This window comes from Phragmites australis, chromosome 18, assembly GCF_958298935.1.
Source record: "Phragmites australis chromosome 18, lpPhrAust1.1, whole genome shotgun sequence".
Taxonomy (NCBI): Eukaryota; Viridiplantae; Streptophyta; class Magnoliopsida; order Poales; family Poaceae; genus Phragmites; species Phragmites australis.
Genome location: NC_084938.1, coordinates 24,095,235 through 24,117,396, shown reverse-complemented (window position 1 = coordinate 24,117,396; position 22,162 = coordinate 24,095,235). Strand labels below are relative to the sequence as shown.

The window sequence follows — 22,162 nt, the reverse complement described above, 5'->3', positions numbered from 1 at the left end:
GGATTTCATATTTGGTTTCTAATTCCTTGCTATGAGTCGTCACCTTATATGACACACTAGCCTTTTGATTTTTGAAATCCGTCAACTTCACATGTAGCTGCTAAGAAGTCATCGAAAACTAAGGGTCAAATTCAGAAGGAATTGCTTGGTATAAAAAGGAAGGTTCTTGCATTTAGATGGGAAGGGGAAAACAAGGAAGCTGAGGAGGAACTGGAGAAGGCGAAGGTCTTGGAGCAGCAACTGGCAGAAATTGAAGAATCGAGTAACTTTGCTGCTAGCCAACAAGTCATTAGTACTGTTGGACATCAGATTATGGAAAATAAACCTGATGTTCAGCATGTCCCCGGTGTTGGTGCTGGTGTACTCCCATCATCAGTAATCAATACAATGAAGAGGGATGTTTTGTTGCCTGTGCATGCAGATGAATCTAGTGTATCGTTGGGTACACTAAGTAGTTCTCCCAGCAAACCGCAAACTGAGACAATCGTTTCTAAACAAGGTGATCCAGCATGCAGGCAGGATCCTAGGGGTGATAGAGGTAGCAACAAAGGTCAGCGAGAGATACATGATCCTTTCCGCCGATATCAAGAGTTTGGTCAGGGAAATAAACAAGATGAGCCTAACACCATCTCTAATGAATTCTCTTTGTGATTCATATTCTCTTCGTAAAGAAATTTTCGTTCTTTTTAGTGCGCCAACAATTTCTCTTCATTATTCTCTTCGTAAAAAGATTCTCTCTCACATTTCCTCTACCTAGGATTCTCTCTTTTCGTTTCACGAATCCCTTCAAAGAGAAACTATTAGAGATGAAGGAAAATAAAAGAAATGAGAAAAAAAGAGGAATCAGGAAGAGAACAAAACAAAGAGAATATAATTGGAGACGATCTAACTGGGTGGTTAGAACAAGATACCGATAGAAAGACGAAAGTTGGACAAGGAGTTAGAGGTGACAAAAGGGGTGAGGATCTTTGGAGAAATAACAAGTGTTGATTTGAGGAAAGAGATGATAGAGATAACATTAGAGATTTATCAGAAGTGATATAAGGATGGAACTAAAGAGAGAACATTCGTTAATGTATCAAGAGTCATCATGGACCAAGAAGTTAAGCAACAAGGAAGAGCTAGTGGGGGAAAGGTGCTACGACTGCAATTACACAGGTCACCTTTGGTCCCAGTGTACAAATCTACCATACTGTTATAGCTGCAAGAAATCAGGTCATAAAGTCATGCATTGCCCTAGCAAAAAAAGGCCTAAAATGTGTGGATTTGGACTACCAGGATTGGGTCTCTACAGCATTCATACTGACAGAAGTCAAAGTAAGGCTAAATCCCCTAAATCCGAAGAGCTGATGATGGTATTAACAGGAGACATTGATATTCCCATGATTGGAAAAGAGTTGCTATATCTATTTAAGAGGACCAGGAATTGGGAAGTGGTAAAACTCTCAGAAACAGAATTCTTGATCACCTTCCCTACTGAAGATATGAGATATCAACTCATAAGATTTAGGAGTGTAGAGTTTCCATCTTCTCATAATTGAGCTATAAAAAGCCGTCAACGTTGCCAAGCAATACACGGGAAGGGGAGCGCCGAGGCAGCTCCGTCATGGCGCCGCTGTGGTTGGGATTCGAGTGGGAGGACCAGAGGAGGCATGGCCGAGGAGGGCCCCTGATCCAAGTGTTTCGCTCGCAGACGACGTCGAGGAGGGAATTTAATCAGAGTTCCGGGTGCACCAAGCGTCGATTGAATCAGAGCGGATCCGTGGTGCGTGCACTTGAACTTGAGTCTCGCGAGCTCTAGTTGGGCGTAAAATCATGCCTGGTTTGAGAAATTTTTTTATTTTTTTAATGCAAAATCACATGTCCATCTCAAAAATCAACTTGTTGTCGCCTATCCAATAATGACACCTTGACATGGCAGGTCAGCGTAGCTAGCCGCTGCCCTGGCATAGAAGTGCCGCATAATCAGAGGGCATCAGCAAGATGTCGCTCGTTGGATGGGCGACACCTCGTTGTCACCGTACGAACGGGCGACATCTTGCCGAATTAGAGTTTTGGACTGGTGTCGATTTGGTTTTTGGTAGAATAAGCGTTGTCCGTGTGCCACCATTCTTTATTGTTGATGTATCCATTGCCGTTTGATGTTTTTGAGATATTTTGGATACGTGGAATTCACGGATAAGGAAGGTTGAACATGGTGATTTTAATCAGAGCTGTGATATGAATGGTGGCATGTATGGTACACGATCATTCTAATATATCCATATACTGCTTCTAAACCTTACATACCTTAGAAAATGTAAAGAACATGATTACAACATCTAATCTATTGAGTGCAACATGAGTACTTTCTCGTCCTCGCTGCTTTCGGTCCTACCTCACTTGCTCGATGTGTCCTCTCGTGCTTCCTCTCTCTCTCTACCTCGCGGGTCTTTGTCGTCATATGGTAATGCTCCTCTCTCATCTTCTGCTAGTCCTCCTGAATGCGTTTGCACGTAGCCTCTATTCTCTCATCGGCTTCTATTTCATGGAAGCATTTCCAAGTGGCCAAGTGCTGAGTGTGTAGGAGGAGCACATCTGCTTGCGACTACTTAGTATCCAGTCATCGTAAAAAGTCACATAGTAGTGGTGGAGAATGCAATGAGGACCAAAATATTCAATGGTAAATCTCAGTTGTATTGGGAGAAATTTGGCCAGAAGTGATTACTTGGCGGTAGGATCCGACATTGGTGTTTTCCTAGGGTGGATCATACTTGTAGTTACGTCATATTAAGAATCTAATTCTGTAGGTGTCAGAGAACTTAGAGGACTTCATGATACAGCACTTCAACCCTAGAAGATGTAGTATCCAGCAAGTATTTCTTGGGAAAAGGATCAGACGCCATTGTAGCAAGAGTTGTGGAGGTTGAGGCTAGTGGTTCAGTTCTACATGTGGCCAGGAGATCATCTATTTATACTGCGGTTTTGTGGTGGTGCATGGACTAAGTCTACGGAAATTGATTTTAGGAAAACAATTGATTCCACTGTAAGGAGTAATCATGTCAACCAAAAATACTATTTCTGAAAAGCTTACATTTGAAAAGACTAGATCTAGAAGGCTTGTTCTGAAAATGCTACTTTTGAAAAGGTTATATCTGAAAAGGCTAGGTATGAAATGACTACTACTGAAAAAATATTGTTGAAAAGGCTATTTCTGAAAAAGCTAGGTCTGAAATAGCCAGGTCTGAAAATACTACGCTTTAATCGAGTACATGTTTATTAATGTAATGAGTTCTAGTACAAGCCATTAATTTTATTAGCACGGTTGGATGTCTGCGGGTATTAATACAAAGTTGATTGTAATGTTACATTGATACGAATAGAAAAAGGTTTCTACTAGGTGGATCGGGGATGTCTCCCCCTTCTTTGACGTACCGCTTCACGTTCAGCCTCTTCTTACTAACACAGAAGTGCTTCACGCCTTCGTAGTTCTTCCTCACACCTTTGAAGCCCAGCCTCCTGCCTCCTTAGGATGTCCTATCAGAGACGGTGTTCCTCCTCACGTCTCTGAATTTTCTTGACCTATCGCTTGCGTTCTTGTTCTCGATGTTGACATTCTTGTTGGCGCTCGTGCTGTGCATCTTGCTACAGTCGTGCTTCCTCCATTCTAATCTCGTACTCACATTTGGTTCCAGTCTCTCTGATGTAACCCCCCACTGTATGATGGCTTGACAAGGTCAATCTGTTCCTTGAAACCACAAACTGAATGAGAAAGACATTCGTCTTTCTGTGCTACTCTGACCCTGAAAAGGCCTGAAAGGGCAGCCATGCCTCTAGTGAATGATGAAGAAGCAGGCAAGCAACTCATAGCGCCATGCCATGACATCATCCCTCATGCCAACAACGCTACCCGTGTAAGGCAGGCCCACCAGCAGAGAGATGTCCTCAAGCATGGGCACCATCTCGTCGCATAGGAGGTGGAAGGTCTGCATCTCGGGATGTCACATATCCATAAGGGACACGAGCTTGGCCCTATAGTAGCTGAAGTGCATGGCTGACTCGACCTAGCAGCGCGTCCACCTACACCATCCGATGCAGCAAAAGAAGCCCAACATTACACAACCTGCAAACAAAATACATTTAGAGAAGCATTGCTACAACAAGCTGTATACAATGTTACACTGAAATGATACAGACGTCGGGATCCAACGAGCGTCAACCTTCATGAGCTCATCTGGCACACAGAGTCATGGTATTGGGAACTCCTCAGCCTGCACGACGGTGAGGTACAAACGGTGCCTGATGTCAAGCTGAGAGTCAAGCAGCTCTAGGTGTGCGATACATGCAAGTTCACAACTTATTTACACTTTGTTAAGCAAAACAAATATAAAGTAATAAGTAAGAGTGCAACGTATGACATGAGAGATTAAACTGTTCAATGCATAGACAAATATGTTAACATAGTCTCACACATACATTCCATAGCACACAATATACTTGACGAAAATAACAATCACAACCTAACACATTACAACATCAAATATAATAATAGTCTCACTACTACAATAGCAAACTACAATGTTAAGAATACGAATATTCATCACATCATGAATTACAACATAAATCAGACTCAATGAGTTGACGAAGCTGACGATCGACGAGCACGAAGATGTCTCCCATCTGTAGCTAAGCTAGAAGCACCTGTTTCTGTGAGGAACCGTCCAAATAGTATTTTATTTAATCATCAGGATGATCATTTGCTTAATCACAACCACGATAATTAACCGAAATACCATTTTGGTAGTCACGACACATGTTTTGTGCCTAAGATCGGAACACATGCATTTCTAATATATAGCATCACAACAAAGCTTAAGAAAGAGCGAGTGGTTAAATTATATTATAAGTTATTAAGCATTCAACTATTTACACAATTTACAATAAAAGATTGGAGAAACTATATAGTGGAAAAATAACACCTATCAACACTAAAAGCTATGTGAAGCCATATGCCCTTAGGCTCCACCCAAACGTACGTCATATGAGTAGCTTGCACTACTCATTCCCCCCACCTACATTGGTGAACATGAAGTAGCCAAACACGAACTCCTCCTCACCGGTAGAAACTGAAAGAGCAGCGTGAGTTCAAAAGTACTCGCAAGACTTAATCCATGAAGGGTACATATAATAGCCCTAACTCCAAGGAGAATGAATGTATTGAGGTATTAACAAGGAATCGGCCATATTGTTAAGTAAATTTTATAAGCGAAATGCAACTTAACTTACACATGTGAGCTTCTATATTTAACCACATGTATCATTATATCCCATAGTTATTACAAGAACATATGTAACTGGAACCATAATAAGCATATCTGTAAATAGAAACAGCTCAACCATAACCCAACATGCCATACCACAACATCCTACATTCACGACTCAATGACAGACGAGGATGGACAGAAGCATGCTCATGACTGAGAGCGTGACAATTTGAATTATTCTTACACCCTACATGAGTTACAATTTTACCCACATGACTCGGGTCCATCCTCTCCCCCCCCCCCCCAAGATAACATTTCTCATACCCAAAACTACCCATTTGCACATGCCCCTATGGTACCAAGGTTACCGTGAGCGTGTCCTGGACACTTCTAGCTCTCCGCCACCTTGCTTCTCCTTTATTTTTCTTACGCATCATAGGGTCACAAGGCAAGCGTCAGCATGACGTATGATACTCAGCTCATTCGTCCGTTATTCGAATATGTGTCATGGCCCAACTTGTGAGAATTTAGTTTGATGATGTTTGGATTGCATAAGCATGTATATGTATTACAATTATGATCATGACTAACCAATGTTGCAGAGAAAATGGAGTTGGAGTTTTTTGTGACTGAGTACAGGAAAATTGTACACACTGTATGATCCGACGCTAAAGAAAATGAACTCATCGGATGATTCGACATTCATATGCAGTACACGCCAGAGCATTTCAACAAGAAGCAAAAAATTAAAGTATACGCCGGATGGTTCGACGTTGGACATCAGTGAACGCCTGAGCTTTTTTTGCAGAGAGATTGCAAACTAGCTCTGGTGGACTCTGATGGTCTGGTGCTCGAAAGGATGAACGCCAAATGTTTTGCTGAAGCATTTCCTGCAGAGAGGTTGCAAGATGGCTAGTCCAGAGTAGAAGTACACGTCGAATGGTCCGGCGATGATATGCTAAACACGCCGGAGCATTTCTTGCAGAGAGATTGCAAGATGACCAATCTGATAAATTGCACATGCTTGGATGTTTTGCCGGAGCATTTCTTGCAGAGAGGTTGCAAGATACCAGGTCTAGAGAAGAAGTACACGCTGGATGGTCCGGCGATGATATGATGAATGTGCCAGAGCATTTCTTGCAAAGAGATTGCAAGATGGATGGTCTAATAAATTGCACACACCAGATAGTCTGACGCTCAGAAGGAGTGTACACCAGATCATTTTGCGTTCACGTTTTCACTAAGATGTGCTTTAACATAGAATTTTGATTTTAACTAATACGTAATGATATTGGAGATGCGTGTTTGCTTGTCTAGTATTGTGCAGGTGATGAATGCAACTTGACGGTCGACGATGGGATGATCGGAACTAAGCGGGGTGCTTGGCGCCAGACGATCGAGGAGGTCGGATGGAGTCAAGGGTGATCCTACCTGTGCACGTGGAAGTCAAGCAAAGTGTGCGAAGGTGAATGAAGACAGCATATTGACAAGGTCAAGCGAAGATGATACCAATGCAAGTGACAAGGCGGCCTGAGAGATCAGGAGCGGGAAAAACTTGCCGATGGTCAAGATCGTAAGACAGAGTACACGCGTTGACATCAGGATGCTTGCTTATGGGTAGAGCAAGTGACACCGAGTCACGGTTTAAGAAGTGTGTAAGACGATTTCGCAGTTTGGCCTCAAAACTGTAGAAGGATAGAGTACACGTGGCATCATCACGAAGCTAGCGTCGAATCGAAGCTAAGTTGTGAAGAAGCCACGACCGTTCGATGGATGGAGTGAAAAATAGACCAAAATATCCTAGTGGTAAGTAGGAGGTGTTTGGAAGAGATGAGTATTTTGGGAATAAGGATGCTTAAGGTCTAAGCAACCTCCCTAGATCTATAAATAGAAGGGTAGGGTTGTATGAGAGGAGTGGGTCAACCACTTGTGTTTGTGAGTGTCGAGGGTAAATCCCTGACAGTGATTCCGAGGTATGCTAGACAGTGGGTGCGTGAACGGTGTTTTAAGGACTGGGTGTCTGTGTGTAGATGGCGGATTCGGGGACACCAGGGGTTATACAGTTTTGGGTCTCCTAGAGGATAACAACCCTACATTCTGTGTTTGTGTTATCGTATATCTCACTTGGTTACAGATGATGTTCTAGCAGTTTGCCAAAATTGATTTCTCTACCTTACAAACAGGGTCCTCATCCCCTTATATAGTAGGGAGGGGAGAACTTACATGTGGGCCCTACACAGATGGCCCCTGCTCATTCTAATATCTAACTCAAATCATCATTACGGAGGACCAGGCATGCCAACTTGCTCTGACGACATTGTATGTCGTGTTGTCATGCTGTCGTGCGCCATCGTGCTTAGCCTGTAAAGCCCTATCTCGCCGTATTTAATGCGATGGGATGGAACGATGCCCTTTTGCACCGTCCCCGTCCGCTTGCCTCTCCACGTCGTCCCCGTCCGCTTGCCTCGTCGGGTGGCTAACAACGTCCCATTTGTCATGCTGCGCTGCGCCAGTCTGTAAAGTCTCACTCCGTAGCCTTTAATACTACGGGACGGGATAATGCTCCCTGCACCGCCCACGACTTTATCCACCGGAGCCAGTGCCTGGTGAAGAGAAGCGTTCGAGCGAGTGCTATCGGTGACATGGGAACCAGAGGTCCCTGAGTCCCGAGGCCAGGACAACAGAATGCCACGTGGCATTTTCCCTCGGGGATTGTCTCCCCGAGGTCTGAGAAGGCACAGTTCTGGGAGGCATGCTCGGGGCCATGAACAGTGGTCCCCGAGCACCCGAGTTCCTCGAGGACCCTAGAAGGCAGTTCCGGTAGAGGGCGCTCGGGGCCATGAATAGTGGTCCCCGAGCACCCGAGGAGACACAATTTCGGGAGAGGGCGCTCATGGCCATGAACAGTGGTCCCCGAGTAACCGAGTTTTCCGAGGACCGAGAAGGGACATATCCGGAAGAGGGCGCTCGGGGCTATGAACAGTAGTTTCCGAGCACCCAGAGTTCCTCGAGGACCTGAGAAGCCCCTTGCTGGTGGACCCCACAAGGGCTCAATGGTGAGGTGTTAATTGGTGAGAGGCCCGATGCTGCATTTAAGAGGGAGCATAGCCTGTCACTTCCAACCACTCCCCCCACACCTGTTGTCAGTCCATGCCACCGCTTGTTAGGGAGGCGTGGGGGCATTTAATGCGACAGGTCTCATCGCACGTCATCATGCGCGGCCTGGATATATTGTCACTGGGCTCGAGGCTTATCGCCTGCCCCCTGCTGTGTCAGGCCCGCTCTGACCGAGCGGGCATGCGGGGTGATTCGACGGCTGCCCGGTGGGGCCCCCTCTTGCAAACGGCTAAAGCCGTGCGTAATGGGTGACAAGACCGGCCGGAAAAGCACTTTTCAACCCCTGTAACGCCGAGCTGCAGCCCATGATGTTTGCTTTCCATTTATGGCTCATAGGGACTCGTGCCCTCCTTTCTGGACATGCCAGGCCTCCTCGACGGTATAAGAAGGGGGTGGACACCCCGGAGAAGAACAAGTTCAAGAAGTTGAACGGACTCAAATAGACCGGAACAAGCTCAGAGAGATCGGCACTTGAAGACCGAAGCTCCAGACTTAGACAAAAAACTTGTAACACAAAAGATCCAGATAAAGGCATTTCCAGAGCATTTATAGTATACACACAGGAGTAGGGTATTACGCTCCGTACAGCCCGAACCTGTCTAAAAATCCCTTGAGCATTTACTCCCATTAGCAGTCGATCGTCCGTCCCACCTACATCTCATATACTCGCATTTAGGTAGTGTTTGGTTGGAGAGCGAGTGGGATGGGATGACTCCATCCATATATTTAAGGATGGGATGATTCCAGATACTTGTTTGGTGGAAGGGATGGAACGATCCCATTTTAGGATCTCGGGCCCACCGTCATCCTCACATCCCAAGTGGGATGGCTGCATTCCAGAAATTTTTTGGGATCCCCTCATCCAGCATATGAAGGAATATTCCTCTGTAGGAGCCATCCCATCCTACCTCGCTCTTCAACCAAACACCTGAAAAAGTAGAATGGGATCATCCCATCCCAAAACCTCACTCTTCAACCAAACACTACCTTAATTCACGTACGAGGTAGATTCAGAATCATCCTCCTGGCCGAATCTCAAAGGGGTCCCTCTGGATCCCCGCTTGAGGAGTTCATCCTCCGACAGGTGCCAATAAAGACGCTTCAGATGGGTTGCGTCTAATCCAGTCCCGCGACCAGTGGGGCTGGTCCAGGTTTATGTAAAGGCGTAGCGAGATTGATCGCTAGAGGCCTTGCACTGGTCGCGGTAACACTTCCTTGGTCGCGCGACCGATCAGTTTTTTAGAGGCATGTTCGTGAGGCCTGTTAGCCGAGGTACCTTTTTACTCAATACACCATCAGTGAGCTAGGATTTTAGAGGAAATACAAGAGGAGAACTTAGCCTTTGTAATAGGTGTGAGCTTTTTGTGAAAAAATTATTTTGTAATCTGTTTAAAATATAGTTGATCTCTTAAAAAATGAAGTGTATGTTTACTCTGATGCTCGTGTTTATTTTTTTTAGTTTCTTCTATTAACTTATTTGCTTTGGTGCAAGTTTTTACAGTTTTTTTTTTTTGTTGATTTTCGTTTTCTTTGAATTGCTTTTTTTGTCGTATAAAAGGTGTTCTTCTTGCTTCTAGAAGGTTAATCATCTCATATGAATTGATCTTAAACCATCTCAATCCTCTAGATCTAGCAAATCAAAGAATCCATTCTTCTGATGGATAGTTCTCTGGTGTGTAATAGTTTTTCTTTAAGTTACTTGATTCTTTGTACTATGACTCTTAATATGATATTAACTGAAATATAGAGTTCACATTTATCTTGGAGGAGTATTGATTTTAGAAGTTTTGTAATTTGTTCTTGTCTCTCTTGCTTTCATGTGTGGTTTTAAAGTACTTGGGTTCTAAGAATATGAGAAGATCATCAATTTAAAAAAATTATTAGGGCAACTATTCACTGACCCTGTGATCGTTAATTTTGATCCTACAACTTCTTTGCACCGCAGTCGTGCAGCCGAATTCTTCTCTGCGCCTAGGTGCCCAATGTCCATTGAGCAACTCATTTTCTAACGAATTTGGGCATGCCTGTATTTTACGAAGTGAAAGGGATTTGTTCACGCTAAGGACCATGGGATCATGACATGACATGTGCTCTGTACCATCAGGGACCGTACAAACAGTGTGCCCCCACAGCTTTGTTGGGCGTAAGCACAAACATAATATGAGAAAAATTGATAAGAACAGTTTATATAGTAGTCTATAGTATAAGTTGTCTATATGCATCATTATAAGAGCAGTTCATAGCATGCGCTATCCATATATATATACAACTTATAATAAATAAAATATTATTATTCTCTCTCATTATGTACATCTTATTTACTACTGAATATAAACATTATACTCTTTATCATACCTCCTCCTACTGCTATTTGCTGTGGGTTTCACCCATATAGATCCCTTAGAGTAACTCCAACCGACTCTCTAAATTCCGCTCTCTATTTCTCTATATAGAGAGTCTCTCCAAAAGATGCCTTCTCTATTTCTTCACACGCTCCAACCGACTTACTAAATCTCGCTCTCTAAATTTTACTCACATATATTTTATTAGTCCTATAAATAAAAAAATATTTGCAATGGTTATATTTCCAATGGCTAAATTTTGTATATGTTTGAATTCAAATTGAATTAAAAAAAGAATATCACATGAAATGATAAAAAATACATATAAATAGAGTATTATAAAGGAACTCACTTTTTCACCATATAACCTAGGGCTATAAATAATTTTAGAAATTAGTCCATCACATAAGAAGAATATTAGTAAAATTTTCCATATTTTTCATAATTTATTTGAGACCTTAACAATTGTTACAAGTTATAAAAATAACATTCTTTGAAGAATTTTAATTTAAATTCTACATAGACTGTTTAGATGAATACAATTAAAATGGGTTGCACATGGATTATAGAATATGTTAAAAAAAATTAGAATTTTTGGAGTAACAGGAGGCTATTGTTTTGAATAGACAACGTAGGAAGGGATATCAGACTGACGAGTACTGTTTATATCGGGACCACCGGTCAGCGTCTAGAAGTGAACGGGGTGGCTAGAAGCGAACGGGGATGGCGAGCCTCTCCCGCTCGCTAGCTGTGGCGAGCAAGACCAAGCGAATAACGAGCGCTCTAATGTAGCGAGGGAGTTGGCGAGTCCGTTGGAGCCGTGATTTCGGTTTAGCTCGTCAAATCTGACTATACCGAGCGAGATAGCGATTCCATTGGAGTTGCTCTTAGTCTATATACATTGATATTGCTCTCTCAACTTAAAAACTGCTCCACGTCGGACGCAGCCCCTCCACACTACACACCCAACCTCCATAGTCTCGACTAGAGTGGACGTCAAGACGGCGAGCCCTACTCGAGAGCTGTTCGAACACGACGACGCCGTGCTGCGTGCCCGAACAGTGAGTGTGGTGTACCGTGCCTTGTGACACGAGCCCACGACCTCTAGAACAGTGAAACGTGTAGCAGTCCGTGTTGTAGTACACGCTACATAGCAGCCGTAATGCCGTATGCTCGTATTCAGATGAGTCGCTGACCACAAACTTCCCAGGGGGGCAGGAAGATGGCATGCATGGTTACCTGAATACACTAGTGAATACTGGTATCATTTCCGGCCAGAAGGCGCCAATGAACAGGCGAAAACCATTATTCGGGACCCGATCGACCGGTGCGCATGTGCCATCAGATTCTGACCCTTGTTAGATCTTTCAAAGTTTTGACCCTTGTTATGATTGTTTCCAAGCACCGCCCGACACGCGCAATAAGTAGCTCCCTGAAACTTAAGAATACACAGCGATCTCTCGGTAATGCAATACAGTGATGCCATTTTGAAAACTTCTTGCAGAAACGGACAGGACAAGAGGAATTTATCGAGCTGTCAATGGTGGAATTCGCAGAACTCCAGGACCACGAACACATAGCACTACTACACTACCCGACATGTACAAGAAACCCGACCTGTAGATGAATAGGTTCTAGGAAAAACTGAGAAGAAAACAAGCGAAAGGAATCGAGAACGACACTAGTATAGCTCGCTGGAGCCGGGAGGCGCGCGGCGGGAACAGTGGATACGTGCAAAATTCCTCGTGAGAAATCATAGGTTTGCCCTCTCACGTTATCCATTTTCGAATCCTGACCTGACACGATCGACAACTGCAGCCACTGCTCCGGCTGCGGCCGCCGAGAGCGCGACGCGAGCACACCGGCCGTCCGCTCAGGAGGCAAGCCGGGCGGCAGTCAACCAACCAAAAACGAGCCCATTCCGCCGTGAACCGCGCGGCGCGGCCGTCCCCGCCCCGCGCGTCGTCAGGGCTCGTACTGGCGGTCGCGGCACTGGCACTTCCACCCGACCGGCTTGTAGTTGGAGCTGGAGAGCGACACGAGCGGCACGTCCGCGCCTGCCGGGCGAGGCCGCAAGCGCTCACCACGCGCAGCGGCCGGGCCGGACGGCCCGGAGAGCGTGGGCACCTGCACGGCCGTGCACGGGCTGCACTCGTAGCACTTGCCGCGGCAGTTCGGCGGGCTCGACCCCAGCCGCACTTTCATCTCCTCCCCCGCCACCCCGCCACCCTGCACAACACAGGCACCCAGCACGTTACACCGTGCACCAACAAGGGGCAATAAAGTTGGGGCGAAAAGAGAGATCGGGTGCACACGTACCTGCAGGGGAGAAGAGAGAGAAGGAGGTTGCAGCCTTGGGAGGCCGGTGGCTCCAGGAAGAAGGCCGAGAATGGCAACCGAGAACACGGCGACCGTGAGGAGGAGAGGTGTGGCTGCTGGCCTCATGGCCGGAGTTGGCTGGTTAGACTAGAGCAATAAGCGCGCGCGTGTGCTCGTCGCTCATTCACGCCAACGGGACCGGCCGTGGGGCGAGGCGATTTCGGCGTGTGGGAAAGAGGATGACGACGCCTACTTATAGCAAGAACTACTTGAACTTTAGAAGCTGCATGCGGCTCGAGGGAGTGAACAGTGAGCAGTGAGCCGCCGTGGGCGCGGTGAACCGGTGACGAGTGATGGCTGATGACGGATGAGGCAAGGATCAAAGGAAACAGAAACGGGAGCGTCAGGAGGGAAGAAATGGGAGGAGGAGCAAGATGGATGGTATACTACCCATACCATGCCAAGTTGCTAACGTAGGCACAATTTCCAGGACGCCTCTCATCTCTCTCCTGCGGCTGCCATTGCTTTCTCTCGTTGCTCTAGATTTGAGATCTCTCGGTCTAACCTCCTAACTGTGCCCTGTATGTACTGTATCTAGCAATGTGGCTAGGTGAGTGAAGTGAGATCAGATCTCTGACTGTGCCTGCCAAGCCAGGACTATTGTAGCAGCAGTGGCGCTGTCGAAGCAGAGGTACGGACGGAGCTGCGGTCGCCGCTGCAACAGTAAAAATTGAGCTGGTATTACTGCTGCTAGGACCGGGAACGATAGCACTCTAGTTTTACTGGCTTACAACCGGTCACTGCCCCAGGAATTGACTGCCACCTGGGTCATGCACGGTGCCCGGAGCATTCAGACCCTTGACTACCTTTGCTATTCGTCGGAGACTGAAGCCAACGAAAACACCAGATCCAAATTTTACTCCTACAACTACGACCACATGCATGCAGCACAGTGCACACAACAACCGTCAGAGGAGTACTGATTAAATCAAGATCATCCATGATGTGAATGACTCGATGCATTGAACATTAGTCAAAAACGGCACTTAGCTCATGTGTTGCAACTGAGCTGACTAGTGCGGATGTACTTCTAACTGATAACTGTTGGTAGGAGCAATGGCGCATCTGATCTATGTTCTGCTGTAGTGGGATTTATTTTGCATGCATATGATAGAATTAAAACACGTGCTTACTCAAACACCCAGCAGAAAATTGCTGAGAAGAAAGCATTGGACCATTTTGCTAGGTGATTAGTTCTACCATTTGTACCAGAAACCACTCACCAATTTCCATCAGTTGATCAGGCCTACCAGCTGACGTGAGAAGGAAAGGATCTGGTCTCCTTTTGGTCCATGCAGCTTCTACGACGTCTCGACTCTAGACAGAGGTGATGCAAGGAGACAGGTGAGAGACCAAGAGGCATATAGGCGCCTCTGTGCTCTGGCCATCTCTGGGATACGAAAAGATTACTGCTGTTGAACAAGGACACGAATAAATATCAAGCTCTAACTCTGTTTATACTCAGTAGGCAGGCAACGGAGCAGGTGGTGACAGTAGGAGAGTATTGCAGACCTGCAGTAGGTTCGAGTTTTCTGCCAAATCTACTGTACCTTACTACATGTACGTGTAAAGTATTACGTATGCTGCTGCATAAAACTGGCTACAAGCATCGGCATATACAGGAACAGTCTCCTACAGGCGTTCTCCTGACTACCTGACTATCCCTTTCTTTGTTGGAACATATTGTAGTATAGCATCCAAATAACAACATATCAGCATTTCCCGGTTGTTACTGAAGGGTGAAGTGTTTGTTTGTGACAGCCACATTCTATACAGGAATAATATTCTAAAAATGTACATAAGCCTAGTGTAACATTTTGGTTATATGGGAGCCTGACAGAACACTCTTGCTAGAGCTAGACAACATCATTTGTGATCGAGAAGTCATGAACTGGATCTTCTCATCACATGACATGGAAACAAAGTTGTGCTGCTTCCTACTGGCGAAGAACCGATGAAAACAATGTCATGATTGCATATATCTCACGAGCATCCTACTAAATGATTACAATATGGTTAAGTTATTACCAGGACAAATCCATGTCAGTGTCCAACTCAGCCATCAGAGAGTGGCCCCGAAAATAGTACTGTACCGGTGCCCTTGTTCTCTTCCCTCTTTACCTCCCCCTGCATGATCTGGTCAGAAACTCAACGGTATGGGCAGTCAAGTGAGAGTGGTCCAGGACTGGAGCAAGCCTCTAGTTATTAGGCTGGTGAAAGAGCCGACCAATGCATCAATTGCTTTTGGACAGAAACGTATGCCATATATATGCAAGACTTATGTGTCGCTGCAGTAATGCAGATGGAAGTGGCGGCAGCAAATTTGCGGATGGCGGGAGGAGGCCACAACATTATTTATATAAGATGAATATGGATTTGAAAGGAGGAGAAAAATAATGAAAGGAAGAAAATTATATAGCTACTGTAGATAAAAAATAGAATATCATAATAGTGTTAAGAGATGTTGTAGTAGTATTGTAGGGAACGAATTTTTAAACTATCTGCTAAAAATGGTCTTAGCTAAATCTAATTCCATTCAATAGAATATCATAATAGTGTTAAGAGATGTTGTAGTAGTATTATAGGGAACGAATTTTTAAACTATCTGTTAAAAATGGCCTTAGCTAAATCTAATTCCATTCAATACTAGATCATGAGTCCATCTATAGCTAAGACTCATGGTGATTGGCCAATTTGGTCTGGAACTAAAGCAAACAACACTACGAGTATTTTGCAGACATACTCCGGCGGTTCTCCTTTATTTGATGATTTACAATGTGCATGGTCAAATTTTATAGAAGTGTTACTCATTATGTTTATTAAAACTATCTAGATTGACTAGAGAAAAACTATATCATTAGAATCATAAGAAATGATGGGATAAGTCCTTGTGCAGCACATGGTCTTTGTGGGGCTGCTGCATGATCTTTGTGGGGCTGCCACATGGTGATCTTGCTGCCCATATGCTTTAGGACAGCATCTAGGACACTAGGACAGCATCTAGGACAGCATCTTAGACTAGAGGACAGCATCTAGGACAGCATCTTAGACTAGCATCTTAGACTAGCATCTTGGCATATGCTTGGCTGGCCATGGGCCTATAAATATGTATTCCCAACCCCTCAGGTTGGTATGGCATTTGTGTGAGAAATAAAGAAAAAATTGCCCTAACTCCTAGTGTCATCCTCTCTCGATGAGAGTAAGAATTCAGCTACTACCAAGAGTAAGAATTCAGCGACTAACAAGAAATACTTTCATAGTATTGTATAGTATTATCAAGTCATACGAAATAATTGTCAAAGTAATGTCTTGAATACCGTAAAAACCAACAACATCAACAAAAAATAAAAAGTACAGAGGGACTACTACATAGTAGCACAAAGATATTGGTAGACAGGATACATTGGTAGTCTCATTTATTTCCAGCGGTTATTACTTACAAATAGCACACAGAAGCAAACACTGCCACTATAATTTTTCACAAGTACTACAGACAACAATGTGGTTAAAAATATATATACCTTGATGATCTTATTTGTTCTGATAATCTGATTGGTGCTTACTTACAAATACTTCATGCGTCATAGATATAACTTGCAGTTCAGGAAGGATTTTACTGGTAATCAGCAAGGATTTTCCTCATGACGTCCTTTGCCTCAAAGACTAACCTTTTGACAACTTCACTAGCTGGTATGATCTCCGTGATTAGCCCAACACCCTGACCCGCATACATGGCCATGCTATCGATATCACCTGTTGCTGTCGCGTTTGGAACAGTACCCGCAAACCGACGAATATCCTTATGCTGGAATCGGAACATGTTGTTAAGTTGTCCATTCCTAGCTTCAGATGCAGTAGTACAGAATGTGCAATTAAAGCTTAAATAAGTGGTACGCCGAAGGCCGAACTGCTCTACTGAGATCCATCATGTACAAATTTCATAATATATCAGCGTTTGGCTTCCATAAAAAAAATTCTTGGCTGCTGGTAATCAGCAAGGATTTTCCAAGCTGAGATTACCACAAAGCTGCTGCAACAACTGACATAAACCCGGCCATAGATGTCCAGTACTAGAAAACAGCACTATAAGCTACAATTGGGTTGAAAGGAAAGCAACTAATAGCCATCTCACCATGTCATGAGGTGCATTTAGCAGAATGATGCTCATTCCTCGAAAAATGTAACCTAACTAGAAAAACCTTTTTGGGATGCATAATATCAAATAACTAGAATTCCACAAACTAAGGTAGCCATTTAAAATCTGGTTGCCTGAGTTTAAAAATTCCAGTTCTTTAAATTGGAGATACATTGCAAAAAGAGAGCAGTTCTACACTCTATTGTTTGGCTTCATTCTGAATTGGAGCAGAACTTTTTCACGCCCAAGTGTTCCTCTGTGTTCCCCCCCTTGAAGTGCTCAATCCCATATCTTTTTTTTTTTTTTTTTTTTTTTGCATGATCCTATCAAGAAGACAAGCTAGAGCTACCAGCAAAATAATTTCAAGGGTCCCTACCTACATGAGTCGTGTTTCTTGTTTGCAACTAAACTACAAAGGTTCTAACTTTCAGTGTGCTCTAGTTCAATTACTATTTAAGCCTGCAGAAATTGATATAATTTGCACAGCTGGCCAGAACAAGTGAAGCAGAAAAGATATGAAAAATGGATGCAACTTCTAAATTCAGACCGAGCGAACAAATTCAAGACAAACCAAATATTCAAATACATACCACACCATGGATGATAGAGTGACCTATGATGGGATGATTTTCCTCTGTTTCCTGATCTGGGAGATTCTTCCACCCAGCATAGAAGGGTGTTTCCAGGACACGTTGCGGAGCATCAGGCCATCTAGCACGTCCGAACACATTTGTATAGTCTGTGCGATTCATCTCGATCAGCTTTTGCTTATAAATAGGATGTGCAAAGCTTTCCTCGGTAGCCAGGAACCTGAATGTTCAAGGAGCGTTGGAATGTGAACAGCAGACTATGCAAAGTACAAAACAAAGGTTCTATTCAATATGTCTTCAAACAAAATACAAGAGACTGAGAGAACACCTTGTTCCTAAACAAACACCTTGAGCACCAAGTGCCAATGCGGCAACATAGCCACGACCGTCTACAATACCCCCAGCAGCGATAATTGGAATGTTAGAGTCCGAAACAAGATCTACTACTCTTGGCAACAGGGGTAGCAGTCCTTCCTGTATTTCCAAATAGTAGCTGTTAGAGACAAACATCCAAGAAAAGATAATTAAGTAGACACAAGCTACAACGTATGTTGTGTTTCAACAGATGAGACCATACAGGTGTCCTAAGCTGAATCAAGCCTTGCATATCACGTATTTACATATGCAGAGAAGCAGCAAAATGGTGCTCTGCGCTTCTCAGGAAAGAAATTCATAGCATGGTGGAGATTCTAAATACAAGAATAATTGCACAGGTGGATGGGTGGCGTGCTTCTTTTCTTCTTGAAAGACTGACTGTATTTCAACAAAGCTGAAACTAGAAACCAGCTGGGAATATTGATTTACCTGACCAATTACATGACCCCCTGCTTCACGGCCTTGAATGATGATTCCATCTACACCAGCTTCCTTAGCTTTCGCTGCCTCCTCAAGGCTGCCGACCTGTTCAGGTTCAACCGATACTCGAAAATTCAAAATGTGCATTGTCAATTAAAAAAATGCCATGGATTTGTACGAATGGGTTCTCATATCACCATCACCAAGCAGCATTCTCTTCTGTATTCTCAAAAAAAAAACATGGCAGAGCAATAAAGCCTTTGCCATAGATCATCAGATCATGTGGTTGTGCCTACTGTGTATCGAAGCATTTGCCATGGAAGTTGAATTTTAAATTCCGTACTGGTAAGGAATATTTATTTTTAATTAAGCTATTTGTTTTTAATTAAGGAATCAAATTAGTCTGGCTTATAACATGTAAAATACCTGGTAAGGGTGAATGCCGATCATTTCATCACAGGATTAGAACAAAGAGCCTTTGTTCAACAAACAAAATTGCACAACCCTATATATTACTTTATCACTCCATCTTGCCCTTGCCACTCCCTCCCGTATGAATTGCTTTAAGATAAGGAAATTGGAACTACAGTGGTATCAAGTGTTAAATAGGGGTGTATTTTTCTGATTGAGGAAACTCTAACTAACACTAGCATAGAAGTAATTAAATTAAGAAAAGTGGCGTTTGTAATCGTACTGCAACTAGCAATGGCGCTCAGTCGCTCACCTGATGCAAGACCTTGACGCCGGCGCGGTGCGCCTCTTCGACCCGCTCCCTCGGGAACTCCCCCCAGTACACCTGCAGCACGGCAAGCTTCTCCTCCAGCACGACCCTCAGGTTCTCCTCGTGCGGGAACGTCAGCACAATGGCCGCCCCGAACGGCCTCGCCGTCAGGCTCCTCGTCTTCCGGATTAACTCCCTCACGTGATCCGGCGCCGGCTGGAGTCAGGAACGCAGCCAGTGGTCATCCAACACAACATAGAAGCATCTCTAGCTAGAAATAAAATCGAACTAATTAGAGAGAGACAGAGAGGAAGGGATGGGATGGGAGGGTACCCAGTCAGGGAGGCGGATGAGGCCGATGGCGCCGGCGTTGGCGACGGCGGCGGCGAGCTCAGGTCCGGAGATGTCGGGGCCGAGCGGCGCCTGCACGATGCCGTAGTCGAACCCCATGATGCCCCTCCACCCGGACCCCATCTAGGTGGCGCACTCCACAGTTCACAGCTGCCGATCTCTGCTGGAGCGGGCCACAGGCTGCGTGCGGATTCGAAGCTGCGAGATGGTTGGACGGCGGCGGCGGGAGGTGGGGTAGGGTTTAGGTAGGCGCGGTCGGGCTGGGGGCCCACAGCGGCGGCGGCGGTAGGTCGCTGTAGCTGCGGGCGCGACGACGAGCTGCCAGGCGACGGAAGCTGCGTCCGCCGAGTGCCCGAGCCCGTCCACGCCGCTCGGAGTCATGGGGGACGTCACGGCGCGCGCCGCCAATTCAGGGTCACGTGGCAACCCGGCAAGGGCCAAAGAAAACGTTGCGTATCTTCCGCTGCAAATTCAAAGTGGTTTTCGCTTCCGCTACACTCCGTGTAACTGTGCCACTTAGCCGTTTCCTATATATATCCCCGATTACAAATACTTTAACGTTTTAAATAAGATCTAATTAAACTTTAAAATTTTAATTATCAATAGTTTTTTAATACTTGATTTGAAAACATAAAAATTATATGTGTAGATTTAGCTCGCAAAAATATTTTTATAACTTATAAATTTATTAGACTTTATAAATATATTATAAAAAATAGTAGTCAAATATATATATTGAAGACCGTGTTACATACAAAACATGAAATATTTTTAACCGTAGAAAATATGTAAGTAGAGAAGAGATAACAAAGACTACCTCTTTGACATAAGGTTATTTTGCTTCTTCATTAGATTATGTCAATCCTCACCTGAGAGGATGATCAAAGTAATGACCAAGAAGGCTGTAGTGTTCATATTATCGTCTTTATACGAATCTCTAAAACTTTTGGATGATCCTCTATTTTTTTTTTAATTTTGATTACAGTTGCAAAAAATAATCTTGAGAGGAGCACGATGGTGATAAGTTGGGCTGATGCCTGGTGGGGTTGTCAGTTGCGTGGCCCGGCACGATGGATCAGAAGGCCTCTAGAAATGTTAGGCTGGGCCTTCAGATCCCTTGTATTTCACCAGACTCTTTTTGATTAGCATGGGCTGGCCGTCAGGGGTTTGAGTTGGATAGGCGTTGACCTTTTTCATTTTTAAATCCGAAAATTACAAATATATATATATATATATGTCCTTTTTGAAATTTTATAACTCTATACTCCGGACCTTCAAACGGGAGACAGTTTTAAAAAATAAAAATATAGAATTTTTGAAAATATAATTTTTGTTTCTCATTTTACAAGTTATATTTTGTCTGAAATTTTTTAGAGAGCTAGATGTAGCATATTCTACACCACATAATTTTCTATGAATATTTTGATAGCGTTTTAAATTTTGAGAGCATTGAAATATAATATTTTTTATTTTTAAACCTATCGACAGGTAGCAGATTTAAAAAATATAAAAATAAAAATAAAATCCCTAGGTGCTTGCTTTGCCGTCTGGACGCAAGCCAGGGTGTCTACTACGGTAGCAGCGACATATACTGAAGCGGATGAAATTGAACGCATGGATTTTTGGTACCGTTTGCAATGGTGATTATGAAATTGTTACCAACGGATTCGCCACTGGTTTTTCTGAGGGTTTCGAAAGTAATATATGTAAGAATTATCAACTGATATGTCGGGTTGCGAAGAACGGAAGAAGAAACGTTTGCACTTGTTCATTCCCATCCCTGCAACCCGATGCGCAGAAAAATTCAATTCGGGACCTACCAGACCAGAGCGGATTGTCCGGGGAATGCAATCGTGTGCTTTGCTTATTTCCTCACATGTTTTCGACGCTGCAGTAGCAGTATCACCGTAGCTTCACTTACATTCATATGGCTGTACCTGTGCTCCGCTTGGAGCTGCCGAAAAACCAAATGATTTCTTCCGGCGCTGCCTCCGGGGTTCCCTTCGGCCTTGTCCGCGGCCTCACAGCTATCCCGCGGCGTGTCTCACGTTTGCTCGTTGGTTTCGATCGGTTTCTCCCTACAGCGAGCAGCCAAGCACGCGTCCTTTGATTGATCAGCGTCTAGTGCCAGCCACATCCCCACTCGTCGCCCGGATGGCCAACTACTGGGCCACTGGTCCATCGACCATGAGTCCATGACACCTCTTTGATTGAGTCGGCAGCTCCTATCCTGGGTGATCATTAGGTACCATATGGGTGTCCTACTTAGCACATCTTTAATAGTTATCTCTAGTTGTTATCGCTTATGTTTTTAAGTATATTTTTCAAAAGATTTTGTTATCAATTCATTCTACATCACGATGTTTATAGCTGACTTTTATTTTCTCTCTTTTAAAAGATAGCTCTGCAAGATTTTTCTTCACGTGAGTAAAATTTTCCTCCACATCAGCTCTAAACATATCACAATAAAAAGAGCTAACTGCTATCAA

The 22,162-nt window shown here is 44.2% G+C and overlaps 2 protein-coding genes across 2 annotated transcripts; both read right to left on the bottom strand.

The window, feature by feature from the left end:
- Positions 1 to 12,665: 12,665 nt before the first annotated feature.
- LOC133899334 (EPIDERMAL PATTERNING FACTOR-like protein 1) lies at positions 12,666 to 13,689 on the bottom strand. Its single transcript, XM_062340321.1, has 2 exons — positions 13,022 to 13,689; positions 12,666 to 12,931 (listed from the first exon to the last, which is right to left on the bottom strand). Exons 1-2 carry the CDS (start codon positions 13,145 to 13,147, stop codon positions 12,668 to 12,670), a joined length of 390 nt encoding a protein of 129 aa, XP_062196305.1. The 5' UTR covers positions 13,148 to 13,689; the 3' UTR covers positions 12,666 to 12,667.
- Positions 13,690 to 16,467: 2,778 nt separating this feature from the next.
- On the bottom strand, positions 16,468 to 20,095 carry LOC133899164 (uncharacterized). The gene is made up of 6 exons (XM_062340123.1): positions 19,656 to 20,095; positions 19,326 to 19,538; positions 18,611 to 18,706; positions 18,135 to 18,280; positions 17,807 to 18,026; positions 16,468 to 16,886 (listed from the first exon to the last, which is right to left on the bottom strand). Exons 1-6 carry the CDS (start codon positions 19,794 to 19,796, stop codon positions 16,695 to 16,697), a joined length of 1,008 nt encoding a protein of 335 aa, XP_062196107.1. The 5' UTR covers positions 19,797 to 20,095; the 3' UTR covers positions 16,468 to 16,694.
- Between the last annotated feature and the right edge of the window lie 2,067 nt (positions 20,096 to 22,162).

Bases quoted from the DNA above. Each gene is read 5' to 3' on its own strand.
- LOC133899334 (XM_062340321.1), bottom strand. From the start codon at position 13,147: ATGAGGCCAGCAGCCACACCTCTCCTCCTCACGGTCGCCGTGTTCTCG. The intron at 12,932-13,021 runs GTACGTGTGCAC...TGTGTTGTGCAG, and splicing joins CTCTCTCTTCTCCCCTGCAG to GGTGGCGGGGTGGCGGGGGA.
- LOC133899164 (XM_062340123.1), bottom strand. From the start codon at position 19,796: ATGGGGTCCGGGTGGAGGGGCATCATGGGGTTCGACTACGGCATCGTG. The intron at 18,281-18,610 runs GTAAATCAATAT...TTGGAAATACAG, and splicing joins GGGGTCATGTAATTGGTCAG to GAAGGACTGCTACCCCTGTT. The intron at 16,887-17,806 runs GTATGTATTTGA...TTCCGATTCCAG, and splicing joins ACTCTATCATCCATGGTGTG to CATAAGGATATTCGTCGGTT.